This window comes from Culex quinquefasciatus, chromosome 2, assembly GCF_015732765.1.
Source record: "Culex quinquefasciatus strain JHB chromosome 2, VPISU_Cqui_1.0_pri_paternal, whole genome shotgun sequence".
Taxonomy (NCBI): Eukaryota; Metazoa; Arthropoda; class Insecta; order Diptera; family Culicidae; genus Culex; species Culex quinquefasciatus.
In genome coordinates, this window is record NC_051862.1 from 84,002,266 (window position 1) to 84,022,481 (window position 20,216).

Below are 20,216 nucleotides of genomic sequence, written 5' to 3' on the forward strand. Positions count from 1 at the left end.
AAACAATTCCCTAAAATCAAAGATATGAAAACGAATCTACTGTTTATCTTGTAGCATTTAAGTGAAACACGTTGTTATTTGATTTTCTTTTTTTTTCCACACTGTACATATTGACACCGAAAGAAGTAAAACGGTAAATAAGAAGGAGAAGAAACATTGAGTAAAAAGTATTGCCATCGATAGAACAATTTATATTAAAATTAACTAAAAGATTCAGATTCATATGCAAAGCGATCTGCGCTGTCAGAGCGAACAAAAGAAACGAATTAATGTAATTAATCGGTAAGGTAAAACTAAACTATACGATAACAAAAGAAGAAGGCACAAGAAACAAAACTAGGAAAATCGTTTTTAAGGAAGGACTTTAAATTTTCAAAAACAAACATATCTCTCTCTATGTTCCATTACGTTTCCTCATTATTATCGAACAATGCTGACGCTAGGTAACTGTGCGGTGTCACACGAGCACATACACTTCTGTTTTCCAATTTGTAGCACTTTGTTTAGCCAGCAGCCAGTGTTGTACTTGTTGTACAAATTGTGCAAGTCGCGTTTTCTTTCAAATGATAAAACGAAAGTGTAAAACGAAAATGCAATGTTGATAATACGAATGTGTATGTTAAACAGGAAATAAAACAACCGAACAATCGATTGAGTAGAATTTGTTAAGAAGAAGACAACCGTGTAAATATGATTTTTTTTTCCTATGAAAAAGCTGGTGCAAAATAAAAGATGTAAAAATATCACTGTTTATCAATAAATCCGAAAAAAAACTATGGAATGGAAGTTTCACATTAAAAACAAAAGAAAGCTTTTTAAATTATGTTATTTATTACAAGAAAATGCAATACTGAACTAAAACTAAACTTTTAGCTGTGTAATTCGAGCATCATAAATACATCAAAATCAGTAAACTAAGTATAGGATCAACTGACATTCCGTTAAACAGCATTGATTCACTAGAATTTTGCGTAACCTTCATTCATCCAGAGTATTCCATTTTGTTCTAAATTAATCCAATCAGCAAGCGACAAATTAAGTTGCTTAACGCCCTAATCACCATGTCAGTCTGCACAGTTTTTATTCACAAGTCTAAACCTAAAACTCGTCATGGCGCGTGAGAGCCTCGCCGAAATCGGTCGCCTGCGAGCCCACAAACAGGTCGTACTTTTCGACGATTTCTTCTTTGGTCAGCTTCTCGTCGGCGTCCGAGTCCGCCTCGTAGATCAGGTGGCGCGCCTCCGCCTCGGCGTGGTCGAAATCGGCCGGGATGATCCAGTCCTTGACCTCCTGGTGGTCCATCAGGCCGTCCTTGTCCTTGTCACTAAAAGAAGAAAGTTGGATTCAAATAAAAGCTTTCTATCCTTGATTGCTGACAAACTGAAAAGCGACTAAAATTTTTATGAAGTTTCATTCAAAATTTAAAACGTATTAAAATAACAAATTTCCGAACAACTAAAATTATAATACGGAGGGAACTTTTATTTCTAACAGTATCGTTTTCGATTAAGAAAAAAGAAGGGGTATGTTTAAATTGTTCCGACACTGTTCCTTTTCATCATTATGGTAATCCTGAACTTTTTTTCAAGTTTAAATATTTACTTTCATATGCAAATTTCGAAAATATTATGCTGAAACTTCATTGACTCAACACGGAGAAAAAAGCGTTCCGAAAATCGTGAACAATGTGCCACGAAATCTGGAACAAGGTGATATTCCACGGTACGAAAACGTACCATGAACAATTTCCATGAACAAAAAGCAAATCGTGAACAGGTGTTCACGAAAAATCGTAACGCCAGCAGCATAACGCTTAGCTTGTTATCGAAATCATGAACACTGTTCACGATTTCAGGGAACAACGTGGGAATGTGTTCACGATTTAAAGAACTCTTTTTAAATGTGAAAAAAATGATTTGGAGCTAATAAAAAATGTTAAGTTTTCTGGATTGTGCGTTGAAAGTTTTAAGCATATCGAACAGCCGTAGTGGGCAAAATGCAGTTTTTAACTAATAATTTTGGTAAGAAGCCGTTACTCACTGTGACGGCGGCTTAGGGATTTGCCTTTATTTTTTTTAGAGAACCCCATATTTAAATGGCTGTACAACCTGCACAATAATAAGATTATTATGTTTAAAAACGTAACGTAACGCTTCTTTACAATCGTGAACTTAAGTTCATGATTTTTATCATTTCTGTTCATGAAAACGTAGTTTTTTGTTCATACAATCGTGCACGAGTTCACGATTACATGAACAAATATTTTACGCAAAAACATGCACATTTGTTCACGATTTTCGGAACGCTTTTTTCTCCGTGAATAATTGTCTAAAATAGACATTAGACAAAAGCTATCCAGGTTTTTAAGCGAAGATGGCGTTTGAATGGTGAACGCCCGAATTGTCAAAATCGCGCAGTAGCACCAACATTAGAAAAAAAAATGTGGCTGTCATGCCATGGGGAGACTTGATCCCCGGGGACACTTGATCCCAAGCCTGTATCTCGTCAGCATGTGGGTAAAACAATTAGCTTTGTTCTAGAAAGTTGTGCGAAATTGACTAAAACTCATTGTAGAAAACATAGAAAAAAAATTAAAAATGTTTAGATTGAGTTACCCACATTTTTCTAAGAAGAGCTGCAAAAAACATCCAAGAGATCTTTTTTCTTTGTTTTGATAAGTATAGAAAACACTCAAAAATTATTCCAAAAAAATATTTCATACATGAATTGTTTGATAAACATATCAACTCCAAAACCCTTCCGCATTTGACGTTAAATTTATCGTCATACTATTTTTACAATCAATTGTTTAAAAAAGTGCGTTTAGGGAGAATTGATCCCTGCATTTTTACAATCACTGGAATCAGCCTCAAGATTAAATAATTGGGCTGGGTTTTCGTACATAGTTTCCTTTAGTATAGTAGTAACTCACTGCAGTTTGAACCACTTTTCAAAAGTTTTGTAAACAAAAATTACCAGCTTTTGTAAACATGCTCAATTTTGCACTAAAAAAGACAATTTTAAGTTTTAAAATACTTTGCATGCTAAACTTGTTATATTTTGAACACAAACGTACAGGTTTAATGTGAAATTGCTGTAACTGATAGAAAAACAAAAGTTTGGATGAAGAAGAAACATTTTGCTTAAGATTTCTTCAAAATGTCAAGTTACCCCGACATTTTGAAAATGCCGGTTTAAAATTATTTTTTAAAAACGCTTGGCATGATTTGAAGAGTTTATCTGATGAAATACCCTTATCAGCCAAACATAGTTGAATGCTTGCAATTCATGCAAAAAGATCATAGTTTTGTGAGAAATTGACAGAGTTATGTGCGATACAAAAAAAAGGGATCAAGTCTCCCCACTCTCCCCTATGTAAACTTCTGAATCTATTAACGTTTGTACTGACTAGTGTTATAGAGTTATCTACGTGCGCATGTATTGCGAGTACGTACACGAAAAAGATCGAGGTTAAATTTTGTACCGGCCTACAAAACAAATGGCGTGCTAGTGTGTGTGAGATCGGTCTTAGATAACTCTATAGAGTCCCGGCCAAAATATCTGAGCCATCATTTATTTATCAAAATATCTGAGGTACCACTTCCTAAAAGTGGAAATTTTAATTTAAAAAAATAATAATTTCAAGGTGGTCAAAAATTTGGATAGGGTTTTCCGATCGTTAACCGTTTGGGCTAATTCCAAATGTCTTTTGATTACTCATCCAAAGATGGGTCACATGATGGATCTGGACAACGTTTTCATCAAAATATCTGAAATCTGGCCTCAAAACATAATATAAATAACACTTAAGTGCTTAAACATTTGATTGGGTTGTCAGATCTTCAATCTTATGGTAAGGAAGGCAAAAAGCGACGAATAGCTCTTTTGCAATCAGGAACAAATGATTTAAAGTATCCGCGACTTACCGGAAGTTGTTAAACGTCTCCCGCTCATGCTTCACCCATTCCGGCTCATCCTCATTGTCCTCCGAGCTTCGGTACATGTCCCCGATGTACTCGTCCACCGAAACTTTTCCGTCATGATCCTTGTCGATGTCCTCGATCGTTTCCTGCACGACAATATCCCTCATGTAGGGACTCTCCTCCGGGTGAAGAAACTCGGTAAACTCCTCCCGCGACAGCTGATCATCCCGGTCCCGATCGGCAACGGCCCACCGACGACGATCCCGCGTCAGCATGGACTTGTACGAAAAGTGCTCATCACCTTGCTCCAGATCTTTGGGGTCCATTTCGTCCAGGAATCCGTACACGTTCTTGCGGTAAGAATCCCAGTGGATCTGCTCAGTACCATTTGGATTGTGCTGCTTCCATTGTCGGCCCACGTCGTCTTCAATGTACCGACGCTGCGTATACTGTATCCACGCCTTCAACTCAGCCTGGTTCACAAAACCATCTTTATCTGTATCAATTTTATCTACAATGACACTGCAAAACGAGAACGCATCAATTAAACCTTCCACAAATCAAGCCCTCAACAGAATTAACGACTTCCGCAAGTCGCGTCAGACTGCACAACAAAGTGTGTCATCTTGCCAGACCCAGACTGACAAAATTCCTTACCCCAGTCTCCGGCGGCTTTCGTCCGGTTCCAGCTGGTCGAAGGTTTTGGCGTCCTCGCCCAGAAACGCCTCGTGGTCGTACTGTTTGTTGTGCTCGTCGTTCTGGAAGTGCTGCACGTGGTTGATGATTTCATGGTCCAGCACGCGCTTCTCTTCCGGCTTTGGGATTGCCGAAACGGCACAGTTGAACAGCAAACAGATTGCCGTTGCGAGCTGCAGGAGAAGCATTTTCGGGTTTTGGGAAGATTTGCGATTCAGTGGAGGGGTTTTCACTGTAACGAAATGTTTGATAATTTGAGTTATTGGATGGCTAATTAATTATGTTAATTTCATGTTTTTAATTTTTGCCAAGATAGCTTAATACTACTGAAAAAATCTTCTATTTGCAACGAGTTGAAGACTACATTTTATCAATAATTTCATTTTTTTTTTTTTTTTTAATAAAACCAGGGCTGTGGAGTCGGAGTCGGAGCCGGAGTCGGTGGAGTCGGGTCTTTTTGGGGACCTGGAGTCGGAGTCGGAGTCGGAGTCGTCAAAACTCGAACAGCTGGAGTCGGAGCCGGAGTCGGAGTCGGCTAAATTTTACGAGTTGGAGTCGGAGTCAGAGTCAGAGCCGAAAATTCCTGATAACCCGGAGTCGGAGTCGGAGTTATCTAAAATTCAACAAAAATTATCTTTTTTTTATTGTTTAGTATTTGTTATAATGCTTGTTAATTCATAAAACTTCTTATTTTTAAATTGTTTTTTAAAGTCGCATGCATTGCGTTGCCATTTTTTTAAATAGATTTATCAGATGAGCAATTCTCTGTGAAATCGGCCGATTTCAACCTTTTTTATTATTATTTTTTTTTTTTTGCTATTTAACTCAAACTTTATGGGGGCCTTCCAGGGGGTAGCGAAGAAGACGCCATCTTGGAAGTTCAGAAAACAAACACTGTCAATCAGTCTTTTACATATTACTATGGTTACACGATGTGTGTTATCCTGGTTGAACTCAAAAGTCCCATGCAAATGTGTAAAAGCAAACTGGAAAATGTGTAATGCCGATTCTGAGTGTACGGGCGCACTGTTTTGTCGACCAAAAGAAAAAAATCAAAAAAAGGTAAACAGAAAAATCACTATTTTCGATATGAATTTTCAGCCAATATTGGGATGGAATCTATAAGAATATGATAGAATTTGCCATCAGCAACACAATTCACTTTTTTCTGGAATTTATCGTTTAAATTGCGGAAAATTTGAAAATCAAAAACCCATACAATGATTTGTTATGGGCTACCATTTGACAGCTAGTGCTATTGTTGTGGGCTCTCATTTGACAACCGTGCTAATGTCGACTGTTGTCAGTTTGCTTTGGTCGGAATAGGATTGCCATCCCCCGGGGCCTTCCCACAAGAAGCCATTTTGTGTCAATGATTTACTCATAGTTATCTCAATACAATTTTGGCAGAAGTTCATATAAAAATGGTACGTAAATATTCGAAAATCTGTAACTTAACTTTTCAAGAATTTTTTTATTTGTTTTTGGTGTCTTCGGCAAAGTTGTAGATATTGTAGAGAACTATTAAAAACAGGTACACGGACAAAACATTTGGTGATTTTTTAATTACGTTTTATTTACAAAAAATAAACTTCAGAAAATCTAAATTTTTAAATTTTTGAGTTTTTTTTTTGTTTTTTTTTTTTCAGGGGACAAAACCCTGCATCAAGCCATCCTGAAGTATGAACCAAAACTTTGCCGACGAGTCATGATTTTTTTTAAATAGTGATTTATGTAAAAATTGAAAACTTGTACTTAACATTTTCTGACCTAATTATTGATGTAAAATCGAATTTGCCATCGAAAAGTATTTTACACATTTTTTGAGTAAGTATACCGTTTTAAAAATATATCCATTCAAAGCAAAATTTTGCCGAAAAATCCGGTTTTTTAATTTTTAAAATAGTGTCCATGATTGTCCATTTCTAAAAATATTGAGTGTTTGGCCCTATTAAAATGTTAGTATTCATTAAAAAAAATCCGAAAAGATTGGAAAATTTCACGAATGTTTCATTTTTCAATATTGAAAATCGGACTGCTGATATATAGACATTAGAAAATGGAGGGTTGTTTGGGTTAGACTTAAAAAAAACAATTTTCCTGTTTCTTTTATCCGCTGTATCTCAGCAACAAGTGGTCAAATTTTCTTAGACGAAATAGTAGGAAATTTTCTGAACTTTTCGATAAAGATATTTTCAGGAATGAACAATCATGGACACTATTTTCGTAAATAAAAAAAACTGAATTTTTTTGGACAATATTTAACTTTGAATACCATTTTTTTTTTAGTGGCAGTGCGTGGCCGAATGGTTACGCTGTCCGCTTTGTAAGCGGATGATTCTGGGTTCGATTCCCATCTACTGCAACCTTCCATCGGATGAGGAAGTAAAATGTCGGTCCCGGCCTTGGTTGTTAGGCCGTTAAGTCATTCCAGGTGTAGGAGTCGTCTCCATGCCATAAGTAAAAACAACACCAAACCAAGCCTACTCCGGTGGAATCGCTGGCGGCGGTTGGACTCACAATCCAAAGGTCGTCAGTTCAAACACTGGGGTGGAAGGTTCCTTGGAGTAAAAGAGGTTTGGGTGCTCTCCTCATTCAAGCCTTCGGACTCCTAGATTCGGAGCCGGAGTCGGAGTCGGAGTCGGAGTCGGCTTATCTCAGAAAGCTGCAGTCGGAGTCGGAGTCGGAGTCGTTTGAAACATGACCCGACTCCGCAGCCCTGAATAAAACTACTAGGGTAAAATCTTATATGTTTGGTAGGTTAAGCACTCGCTCCTAACTCCATCCAATTTGCTGATTTTCGCTATTTTAACAACTTATAGAAACTTGGTTGCTCACTTTTTAACTAACACATATTGTTTCATAAAGGAGGTATTAGATTATGATAAACAACACAGAAAAAAAATGATGGTAATATTCATCAGGAAATGGTGTTGGTGACAGATTTTGTGGCAAAATAAATGATTAATTTTACCCCAAAAAATGATGAATTTTCATCAGTTTTTGATGAATATTCATCAGGTTCACATTTTTACACATTTTTTATGTAATATTACACAAATAAAGAGGTAATATTCAATCTACCAAATTTTCAACATTCCAAAATTCAACTTTTTTTTTCTGTAAAACAGAAAACACAGTGAGTTAGACAGTTTGCTAAACTCGCAAATTTGTTTGCGGCAAACTCACAAACAAAGCAGGCATGCAGAACTTTAAGAGGTATTTTTTTCAGTGTTTAGGTCTAGATGTTTCATTTTAAAATTACGTACAATACTTAAGCCAAAATAATTGATTCAAGGATATTTTTTTGCGAAATTTGCTGAACCTTTCAAGTCGTGAAGAACGCAAGCGAATCCGTAAATTTGCATATCAAAAAGATTGTTTTTGTCTATTTTGAAACGCAAAAAAGTAAAAAAAAAGGAATTTATCAAATTTCCGTGAAACCTTGCGTTACTCTGGAACGACGTAACATTTTTGCAATCCTATAAAAGCAAATTTTATAGGTTTTGTTCAGATCTGCAAAACGCTTTTTGAAGCTTGCAAAAATATAGTATGGGATAAGAGAAATCTACGAAACAAAAATTATTTTTTAACAAAATTGTGTTGATACATATTTTTTAAAGATGATCCATCTTTTGTTTGATTTTCAATCATTTTGAATTCTAAAACCCAAGCTAAAACCGCATTCTACAAAGAAAGATAAAAATGTACAATCTACATATGTTTGTACTTTAATTTAAATTTCAGAAAGTTTACATCACAAAATGTCTTATTAAAAAACATATTTATAACAGGATCGATTTGGATCACAGGTTATTTTAAATTTAACTTGCTTGACTATAAAACACACGATCTACAACTAGAACGATCACTTCGCTTACAATAGTATCCTGAGCACTACCTGAGTTTTTCAGTCGATCAACCGGCTAAGCCAAGTCACTCCTCGTATGTAGTGTATAGAACTCACTTCCTCTTGAACACGCCAATCTTGCCACGTTGCACTGGCCACGTCAGCAGAAAATGTGTACTACTCGTTCACTACCGTCTTTCGCGATCGTAACTGGCTGGTTTTGGTTTCGTACGCATTTCCAGCACCGCACAAACCGTTTGGCGTCCAAATTAGAACTAAAGCGATGGAAAATGTAAACTTACTCTTCAGTTTTTTAGTAGCGAGTAAATATGTGTAAATGTGTTTCTTCTTCCGACTTTTCTTCGCTTCCAAATGTGAGTGAGTGTCACACACTCATTCCTCGGGGCGTGCATGTTATTTTGAAGAGATTTTTGTTGTTTTTCATCGTCATCTTTCTCCTTTATGTACACACAGACTAAACATATGTGGTCCAGATAAGGAAGCTGTGAGCAACGCAACATCCAACCCAACAAACCCAGAGAGAGAGAAAGAGCATCTCGAAACTATTAGGTCTGGATTCGATCGACGACCGGCAGCGTGGTGACTGCATCGTTTATGTTTTTTTAGTATAGGATATTTGATACATATGTACAAGAAAACGTTGAACACCCGCACACCATGGGGCTTATGGAAAAATCATGTTGGTATACTTTTTATAGATATGATGGGTGGGCGAACGCATGGTCGATTGTTCTCGAACATTGACTGGTTATGTCGTTAAAGTTTTGAAAGTATGAGTGGGAATCGAAAACTTTAATAAATATTAAATTTTTTGACAACTTTCAACAAATACAAAAATAAAAGTATAAAAAAGAGCTAGAAACTTTCCATTTTTCAATTCAATTTTTACAGTAAGCAACATGTAAAATAGTTGGTAAAACTATTCAGAACTCATCGTAGAGCTTTATTAATGCAATTGTAATCAAATAACGGTTTTTTATTTTTTTTTCAAATTTTAAATTTTGGAACCACAGACGAAAAAGATTTAATCATAGACGGGTCATTCCATCTCAACTGTGCACGAAAAAGTGCAAATTTGAAAATAACCCTCTCCGATCCTGCTCAAATTTGGCAGGGCTGTTGATACTATCAAAACATGCAAAAATCCCGAATTTCATCCAAATCGGACCACCCCCTCCATTTTTGTACCTCCCCAAAAAATCGACTTTTTGGCAATTTTTGACCAAACCTCCTAGTTTAAAATGACGATAACTCAGGAACCACAAATTAGAGCAGGGGTGCTCAAAGTTTTTGGAGGCCGGGCCAAATTTGAAGCTCAAATGAGCTTGCGGACCAAATTTACAAAAAAGGTTGTTAAAAAAAATAAATTACGTTATTTTAATGTAAAAGATTACATTTCTGTTATTTAAAAAAAAATGTCTTTTCAAAATAATAGAAACCACAAAATAACGAGTTTTTATGGGTATTGTTGACTTTGTTGTTTCTGGTATTTGAAAAAAAGTTCTTAGCTGAATATACTTGTGTTTTCAAAAAAAAAGTTTTGTTTTTATATTTCGAAAATGGTGGTGATATTACATGTTGAACAATTCTTCTATAATTTAAGTGTGGCTAATGAAAAATTGTTGAGATCCAGAATTTCAACATTTCAATGAAAAAAAACTTTTAGAAAATGTTTTAAGCTTCCGTATAGTTAACCTGCAATCATTATTTTCAACAAAAAAAGCGAAACAACATTTATTTATTTCATCGAAAATTTACTAAAATTCAAATTATTTTTAATAAACCCAAACATGCTCAAATGATTTTAAATGCAGAGGAATGCATATTTAATTAATTTCAGCTGAATGCACTTAAATTTTCATTTTTTTAAGTTTTTTGAAAATATATTTTTGCTCCCGGTTTTTCGAGTCAATTTTTTAATAATGGTGGAGGGGTGGGTTGATCGACGAAAGCTTTGTAAAATATTTGCTGCAAACTTGATCCTCCGATTTCCACATTTTGTCTGCCTGAATCAGTTGATTCGTAATCTAACTGTAATGAGTTTGAATGCCTAAGAAAGTGCTATGTAAGTTTGAGGGTCAGTTCATAAAAGGGCAATATGACTTGCTAATTTATAAAGAAAACTTTTATTTTTGCAACTTTTACAGAATTCTACCTAAGTTTTTTTTATATTTCTAAAAATGTTTGATGGAAGTTTTGACTATATTTGCTAGTTTCACTCACATTGAAACGTGTCAAATTATTTGTATCCTAAAGTGGGGATCAAAATATTGATAAATCATAAGTTTCTTTTTATTAACAAAAAAATAAAAATGATTAGCATATAAAAGCTTAAAATAAACCATAATTTTGAAAAAGTATAAAATCACTTTACGAGTGGTCAACGGGCCATTTTACATGATCATTCAAAATGGGTCCGCGGGCCACAAAATATCACCTCGCGGGCCACGTTTGGCCCGCGGGCCATACTTTGGGCACCCCTGAATTAGAGGGTCGGTCTTAAACTCAATTTTAAAGGAAATTGGACGTAGAATCCATTTCCGTGATAAAAATGTCGATTAATTTATTTAGTCTACCTGTATTGCGCAATTGAAAACATTAAATGGTTGTATCTCAAAACACCCCAACTTATTTTTTTTATTTGACCTCACCATCGTGTTCCCCGGCCAATTTTACATAAGAATCACTTATCGACAGAATAGAGTAGTGCGGTGCCTGTGTGGACGCTCAGTCCTTTTTTTTTCGTGTTATTTTCCGTCTCTTTTGTGTCGCTGTTCGAGTGCATGGGGTGATTGGTCATTATAATTAAATAATGGCAACAGTAGTGCGGTGCCTGTGTGGACGCGCAGTCCTGTTTTTTCGTGTTATTTTCCATCTCTTTAGTGTCGCTATTTGTGTACATGGGGTGATTGGATTTCTTCTGATTCGTGTTGTTTTCATCTCTTTTGTGTCGTTGTTTGTGTGCATGGGGTGATTGGTCTTCTTCTTCTTCTTTTTTTTCTTTATTTTTAGTTCGCGCGTTCGTTGGCCAATGAGTTTATTTTTGTTCTCTTTACATAGTTTTCGATAGAAACGATCCGAATTCTTTTTTTTTCGAGACAAGCAAGTCGTATTGCTGGATTAAGTCCTTTCTATATCATCGATGATCGGAAGGCACGCCGACGAATATGTTTTAAGGCTTATGATATAAAATCATTTTAATGAATAAAGCCCTTCTTACATCACCGTTGATCGGAAGGCACGCCGACGAAGAATTTCTAGAGGATCGCGTCCGAATTAATACTATATTTAAAATTCTAGATAGCTATCTTTCAGATTCGATTGTGAGTAGCGGGACTTCGCGGTTACTATGCAACGTATTTTTTGGAGTCTTTTTATATTTTAAATTTATAAGTCCTTCTTTTATTATCGTTGATAGGAAGGCACGCTGCCGGTTAAGTTCGTTTAAGTTATTGTTTTAATTTCATTACAATCGGTTACGTGGTGTCCTGTTTTCTTTTCGTTTATATTCGTTGATCGTAATAATTTATTCCAACTGGCAGCTTTAGTATTAACTCATCTACTATTTTTGACATTTGCTCGCGTTATCTTAATTGTACCAACAGTAAAAATATACTGATAAGTCCAGCCCATAGCACTACCGCTCGGTTGGCACGCGTTCGATTAAAACAAACTTTTAAATAATCAATTATTTATCTTTCCGCAGCCGGCTGCCTAAGATTTAAAATTTCAACCGATAAACAAAATGCTCATGGTCACATCACTGCCACTCGTGAATCCTGACCTCATACCCATCTACTAACCCCTCAAAACTCATGTGATACTTTGTCGGAGAAGCAGTCGATTGGGCGGTCTCTATCACTCAAGTATCGGACTAACATTCCCATCCACTTCCCCGTGACCCTACCACTGGTCGTGGCCGGCGCCGGTATTGATCAGCATGATAGGGGCCTTTGAGAAGTTGCGAAGCGAGGAAAGATAGCACCCACTTATCTTCCACGGCTCGTGGATGTAACTTCTGGAGGTCCTGGTCAATAACGGAGTAGCAACTGCGGGTGGGCACCTATGCTTATGCTTATGCTTATGCTTATGCTTATGCTTAGAATCACTTATCGACAGAAATGAATATGTTTCGTTCCAGAGATATCGAATTTTAAAGTTCTGTGTTTTCGAGATTACCTACATCAGCTTCATTCGCCGCATCTGCTAGAAGCACACAGGCGGGCCGATCAATAACTGCTACCTGATGTTCTGGGAGATGAATAATTTAATTTAAATTTTTTAAAAACTACGCAAATATTTATTCAAATGGCTACTACCCACCTTGATCAATCTATTTTTGTGAAAGGAATATTTATTGGGTTATTTTGAATGAACCGTTTTTTACGTGTTGCTAACCGTTTCAGAGTACCTCCGAGGCCATGACTAGGGCCTTTATCATGGGCGGAAGCAAAATAGTGCCATTCAGCAAAAACCCCAAAACCTGCTTTATTATTATTATTATCATTATTATAGTTTACTATTGACACTTTACCATAATTTGGCAAATCTGATTTATGGTTTAAAAGATTGATCATATTAAATCATTTTTTATATTGTTAGCCAGCTCCATTTGATTGAAAAATGATTTTGGTCAAGGTACATTTAATTTAAAAAAAAATCTTCATACGTGAGGACAGCAGCCGTGATAGAAGAAAAAAAACACTGTTGTTCGGACGGTGTCGAAATAATCGCAACTAAATTTGGGGAATTAGCCACTTTGAAGCAGATCAAACTTTGTGATTTGCTTACATTTTTCAATTTTATACTTTCCAGAAATCCTTTTCCTACTCCTTGTGATCGTCCTTCACTAGAGTACAACGTATCAACAAATTTGATTCATTTTAATTCATATTTTTTACTCAATAATGTATCGTGCACTTATTGTTCAGTGTTACTAACAACCCCATAGAAATTTGAGCCGACGTTCTCAACGATTTAGTCGGTTTCAGTCTGTTGAATCTACCGACTAAATCTACCGACTAATCGGTCGTTTGTTTCACCGACTCTTATGGGAGCTTAACATAGGGATCGACCGACTAATCGGTTGACTAAATCGGCCGACTGCAACCGACGAAATCGCTTGATTAATCGATGCATTTAAACAGCGTTGTGGATGAATCCGGCCAGCCGGATCAACCGGAATGAGCCTACTGCCAAGTTCACATGCGCAGGCTCTTCCAATACATATTTACACAATGTGTAGCCCCCCCGGAAGTTTTTGCAATAAATCTAAAAAACTAACCTCAAATCTCTTCGCTCCCTCGAACAAAAATTGATGTTCCGGCAATCCGGAAAGCTGTAGCAGGAACCAGTGGTTTCATCATAAGCTATTTGGCCGCATGGGCCATCATCCGGATCATGATGAAAACCTTTGTAACCTGGCTTTGTCTTGAAACCCCTACAAAATTATGAAAATTTCTAAAATAAACAGCAATCTTTCATGATTACTATAAACTCCACTTACTGCTTAAACTAGAGCAATAAATGTTCTACTTTATATAAAACATACCCAAAATAACTGCTCTCTTAATAAAGTAATATAAAAAACAAGTTGCCACCAAATTTTTTTCTAAGTCCACTTTGTAAACAATACGAAAACCGATTTAATCAGTCTACTTCCCACTCAACGCGTTCCGTTTGAATTCCGTTTAGAATTCCGCTTGAGCGAAAAAAGTTCGATTCGAATTCTAAACAGTGTTCGTTTTAGATTCTGAAACGTATTCCGTTTCAAACGCAACAACCGGTTCCGTTTGAGTTTTCGCCGCAAATCGGTTCAAGCGGAGTTGAAACGGAATCGAAACGGAATTGACGGGTTGTTTTTGACAGCTTCTTCTTCTTCTTGTTTTTACTTGTTGGCTTTCTTTTTTGTTATGGTTGAACCCAAAGTTAATTTGAATTCAACCAGAGAGGTTGATTAATGTATTTGTTTCATATTTTTTACGAATTTTATTTATTTTTCTTTAAATTTCTCGTAAAATTAAACGCCCACCCAAAACCAACCCCCGAGTCCTCACATTTATTATTTTCCATTAAAAATAAACATTAAACACTCATTCTTAGTGGCCCCGGTCAACAATTTTGATCTCCTGCCACTGCCATCGCCGTGCAGCTCCATTAGGTAGACCAGATCGAAGCGGACCAAGTGTAGTGCTTGTTGGCAACTGGGCCGGGCTCAGCGGAACAAACTTGAAGTACTGCGTCGGGGAGTGGATGTTGGAACCTGCCTTTTGGAAACACTGAGAATCGGCGGTGGCACCACCTGGTTGTACGTCTGGTACGGCAACAACTTCTGGAACATCTTCTAGGAAGTGACCCTTCGTCTGTTTGCCCTTGGCCGCTGGACTCGCAATTTTTCGAAAAAACGAGATTTTGTAAGGCCTGAACTCCGATCGCGGCCGGCGTGGCAGCTCTCAGGCCTGGACAGCGCCTCGGTATGCGTCGTTCTGTCGAAAACAAAAACGGCGTCATTCAAAAACAGAAAAAAGTAGAACATTTTGTTTTCCTACCTGGCTATTTTTTTTTTAATTCCACAAAAGGCTTTCACGGGAAAACGCAAGTTTCTTTTAACAAAGCCTACCGCGATTGCTGGAGAAGAAACACGCGGGCGCAAGAACGAAAAAGTTTTGGCCTCTTGACGTTTGCTAAAAAACAACAACAAAACCGCTTCGGCGAAACACGGCGAAATGTCATCGTGGTTCCGCAGTACACCAGCAGATGTCGCCCTTGTGCAAAAATGGCTCAAACGGAATCGAAGCGGAGTCCATCCCAGTCACGGCGTTCTCGCAGGATTCTTACAGAATTCTAGCAGATCAAAATTATTCTTACTAGAACGCTGCCATCATTTTGCCAGATCTTTGCAAGAATTCTCAGAGAATTCTAGCTCAAATGCAATAACCGGTTCTAGCAGAATCCGGTGAAAGCAACCGGTTTTGTTAGAACCCTGCTAGAATGCTGCTAGAACTATTCTGACAGGCCATCCTGCTAGAATTCTGTAAGAATTTTGTTAGAATGAAACGGCAAAATTTTCTGCTAGAATCGTGCTAGAATTTTGTCGGAATTTTATTGTTGGATAAATTTAAACAATTTAATTTCGAACAAAATTTATTTTTATGTTCATTACAACCTAGATTACAACTCGTTTTCTGGTCTGATTAGTCACATCACTTTTGGTGTAGTAGGCGGCTGTTGATTCTTCGGCAACACTCTCGGTTTTTCATTACCAATATTTCCAAGTAACGCGGGTTGGGATTATTTGAAGACGATGTCGCGGCCAAGATGCCGAAGAGATAATCCGGACTCCAGATCCGAGGTCTGGATGTCGCCATAACTGCAGAGCCATGCCTGTAAAGAGCGGAAAAATAGGTTGAGTTTCATTATGCCTAAAAAATCTATTCGCAACTTTTGCCGGAATTGTGGGAGTGATGGCTTACCTAACCGTAGTGTTTTAATTTGCCAGCTAAGTTCGATTTCCGACGGGATCTCCAGATTGTCCTCCTAGCTCGGATTACCAAAATGTCCGCCAGCTCTATGGAAGTTTAACCAGCTACTCCGATGAGATCGAACTTCCGGGGTGGACATCCGGTGTTGCCACTTCTAAAGCAGCATAATAAAAGTTTGATTTTCACTTTCCAACGGCCTGGAAATTTGTAGCGGGGAGGTTTTTTCTCGCGAAAAAACGTGGTCGAAATTAAAAAAAAAACAGTGTAAACTAATCTTGTTCAAACATGATTTGAACCGGTTAACTCCAACCAATCAGTGAGCAGTATTTTTCTATTAGAAAATTCTTGCAAAATTCTTACAGAATTCTAACAGTGCTGCTAGAATCATTCTAGCAGGATTCTTACAGAACCAATTCTGTAAGAAAATCTCGTGTCTGGGATCCGGAGATTCAGTTTAGAAAATTTCTAAACAATTTTCGAAGCGGAATTCGAAGCGGAATGAACTAGAGATCCTAAATAGGGAGACTGGACGAAGTGAATTTGACGTACTCAAACAGACGCGAGTTTGACGTATCCAAACGAGCATTTGCCTTTCCGCCCAGCAAAACTTATCAGTGTTGCCAAGCTCAAAACATACGTTGCCAGATCGATTTAGGAAGCTTAGACCAGTCTCCCTATTTAGGGTCTCTAGAATGAACCCGTCATGCGGAAAACGATTTGATTGGGTTGTAGGCCGATTCTGTACCCCATAGAAATTTGACAGTTCTCAAAACCGACGAAATGATAGACTAAATCGGTCCCTACAGAATCGGCCTACAAGTAGACTGATTAAATCGGTTTTCGTATTGTTTACAAAGTGGACTTAGAAAAAAATTTGGTGGCAACTTGTTTTTTATATTACTTTATTAAGAGAGCAGTTATTTTGGGTATGTTTTATATAAAGTAGAACATTTATTGCTCTAGTTTAAGCAGTAAGTGGAGTTTATAGTAATCATGAAAGATTGCTGTTTATTTTAGAAATTTTCATAATTTTGTAGGGGTTTCAAGACAAAGCCAGGTTACAAAGGTTTTCATCATGATCCGGATGATGGCCCATGCGGCCAAATAGCTTATGATGAAACCACTGGTTCCTGCTACAGCTTTCCGGATTGCCGGAACATCAATTTTTGTTCGAGGGAGCGAAGAGATTTGAGGTTAGTTTTTTAGATTTATTGCAAAAACTTCCGGGGGGGCTACACATTGTGTAAATATGTATTGGAAGAGCCTGCGCATGTGAACTTGGCAGTAGGCTCATTCCGGTTGATCCGGCTGGCCGGATTCATCCACAACGCTGTTTAAATGCATCGATTAATCAAGCGATTTCGTCGGTTGCAGTCGGCCGATTTAGTCAACCGATTAGTCGGTCGATCCCTATGTTAAGCTCCCATAAGAGTCGGTGAAACAAACGACCGATTAGTCGGCAGATTTAGTCGGTAGATTCAGCAGACTGAAACCGACTAAATCGTTGAGAACGTCGGCTCAAATTTCTATGGGGTAGGGACCGATTTAGTCTATCATTTCGTCGGTTTTGAGAACTGTCAAATTTCTATGGGGAAGATTAATTGCATTTTCCTGCTCGCTTCGTCGGAATCCAATTCTGCCCTTTACTGTGTGTCGTTATTGCTCTGTCCTGTGGGTTAGCACAGAAATTCATTTCATTAATTTTTTTGAGCAGACATTTCGCGATTATCCGCGATTAAACTTCAGTTTCCTACAGTGTTATACAGTTAATTTTTGCCCAATTTGGTAAAGATTATTTATGATGAAATATTATTTCAATAAATGACCAGGTAGCAGTTATTGATCGGCCCACCTGTGTGCTTCTAGCAGATGCGACGAATAAAGCTGATGTAGGTAATCTCGAAAACACAAAACTTTAAAATTCGATATCTCTGGAACGAAACATATTCATTTCTGTCGATAAGTGATTCTTATGTAAAATTGGCCGGGGAACACGATGGTGAGGTCAAATAAAAAAAATAAGTTGGGGTGTTTTGAGATACAGCCGTTTAAAGTTTTCAATTGCGCAATACAGGTAGAATACATAAATTAATCAACATTTTGATCACGGAAATGGATTCTACGTCCAATTTCCTTCAAAATTGAGTCTAAGACCGACCCTCTAAGATTTGTGGTTCCTGAGTTATCGTCATTTGAAACTAGGAGGTTTGGTCAAAAATCGCCAAAAAGTCGATTTTTTGGGGAGGTACAAAAATGGAGGGGGTGGTCCGATTTGGATGACATTCGGGATTCTTGCATGTTTTGATATTATTAACAGCCCTGCCAAATTTGAGCAGGATCGGAGAGGGTAATTTTCAAATGCTGTTCCGCTTCAGATGGAATGACCCAGACGATGAATAAAATATTCTCAGAAAAAAAAAAACAAAAATTCCCGTAATCCCGTGAATTGTGTTCATGAATTTGAGAACCAAGAAGGAATTTATTCATATGGTGGGTGCATTTGCATTATAAACGTGGATATATTCCTTCATGATTCTCAAATTTATAAACACAATTCACGATTTCAAAAAATGTCCTTTTCCCTGGTTTTATAAGCATAACTGTAACAAAGTAAAAATCATTTTGTGATACTTTTTTTCTTGAAATTAGGCTGAGGGACTAAAATTTTACAAAAACAAAAAAAATCAAAATCAAATTATTCGCTCAACATCATTGCCTTGGCGTTCTCGCTTGCGAGATTCCTACTCGAAACTAGATGTCCGAAGTCTTGATTGTTGAGGCAATTGCAAACCTCTTTTCTCGGGTAAGTTTTCAAAAAGCCGTAAGAGCCACCGTGACCTCCAACACTAATATTCTTTTTTCTCCAAATTGTAATAAAATTTCAATTATTTTCAGTTTGGGGCACTTGAAAGACGTGTAGATGAACAATCTTAAGCATTTTTGAAATTGGTTTTCCGTTTGTAGGTCAAATATCGATGCAAAAATGGCTTTGTTTACCATTGGCTCTTACGTCTTATTGAAAACGAATCCGAGTTTTTAACCAAACCCCTGGATTCAAAACTGACGACCTTTGGATTGTTAGTCCAACTGCCTACCAGCGACTCCACCGAGACAGGACCCAGGGAGACGACTCCTACACCTGGACTGAGCTAACAACCTGACCTCTAGGTTAGACCGGGATCAACATTTACTTCCCCTTCCGACGGAAGGCGTAATCAGACAAATCTCGTCTCGAAAAATGCCATCGGGACCTTTTGGGATCGAACCCAGGCCAACTGGGTGAGAGGCAACCACGCTTACCCCTACACCACGGTTCCCGTTAGACAAAAACATTAAATAGAATTTGTACTAGCATTATTAACACTGGAACGCCCAACGCACGTCCAACTTACACGGACGCCCAAGCCTCCCAAAAAAGTTGGAACGGTGACTTCAATCGAGAAATTAAAAGTGAGAGTGTGTGCAACATGGAGTTTAACTTTCTGTGCAGTTGCTGTGAAGGCACTTCGAAAAGTTTAACTCCATGTTGCACGCACACACTCTCACTTTTAATTTCTCGATTCGCTGGTTCTCGGGCCTAACTCAACCAATCAAGATGATTCTTCTTTCCAGTGATTTGTTAGGATGTCTAGATCATTCTAGAACTTTGCAGAACTTGATTTGATCAAATCTGTAATTTCTTCGACCGAAAACATCGTTCCACCTTTTTTAAAAAGACTGCCGGAACGGAATCGACGTAACACCTTATAACACAGACAAACAGACGTGAATCTTAGTTGATTTTTTCAAAAAATCCATCGTCCCCACAAGAAAATTCAAAATTGGGCTGCACACTAGCGCGATCTGCAGTCCTGTTGCGGAAACCTCATCGTTTCAATAAACCACTATAAGAGTGTACCCTCTTCCCCTTATCCGATTAAGCGTGTACAAAAGAAAAATGACGTTTGTATGTTGTTTATGTAATGAAACATTGTTATGTTCGAGGGTAAGTTTTTTTTTGAATCAGACAAATTATCGGGAAAAATGCTGCCAAAGTTCCACGCGATGGCGTCAAAGAATGCAAATTAAACAGTTGCTGCACCAGAAACATTGCATTGTGGTATCCTCTTTCGTACGGCGTTCCGCAGCAGATTCAACTCCGTGGTCGGAACAGACATGAACCATCATTTGTACAGGGTGACAAAGGCAGGTCAAAAGGCCTTGGCTAAAGTGAACAAGGAGGAGCTAGGAAAGAAAACTTTTGTG

General features: G+C 37.6%; 1 protein-coding gene across 3 annotated transcripts in view; it reads right to left on the bottom strand.

Annotated features, from left to right (window-relative positions):
* Window positions 1–812: 812 nt before the first annotated feature.
* LOC6033401 (calumenin) overlaps window positions 813–20,216 on the bottom strand; it is a 30,440-nt gene continuing 11,036 nt past the window's right edge. The window contains exons 1-4 of one of the 3 annotated variants that reach the window (XM_038252264.1): window positions 8,521–8,721; window positions 4,581–4,851; window positions 3,927–4,445; window positions 813–1,324 (exon numbers count right to left, since the gene is read on the bottom strand). In XM_038252264.1, coding sequence (XP_038108192.1) covers window positions 1,099–1,324; window positions 3,927–4,445; window positions 4,581–4,807 — 972 coding nt within the window. In that variant the 5' untranslated portion in view covers window positions 4,808–4,851; window positions 8,521–8,721 and the 3' untranslated portion in view covers window positions 813–1,098. Of the gene's footprint in view, window positions 1,325–3,926; window positions 4,446–4,580; window positions 4,852–8,520; window positions 8,722–20,216 lie in introns of those variants that run through there. The other 2 variants (XM_038252262.1, XM_038252263.1) reach the window with 2 other exon arrangements.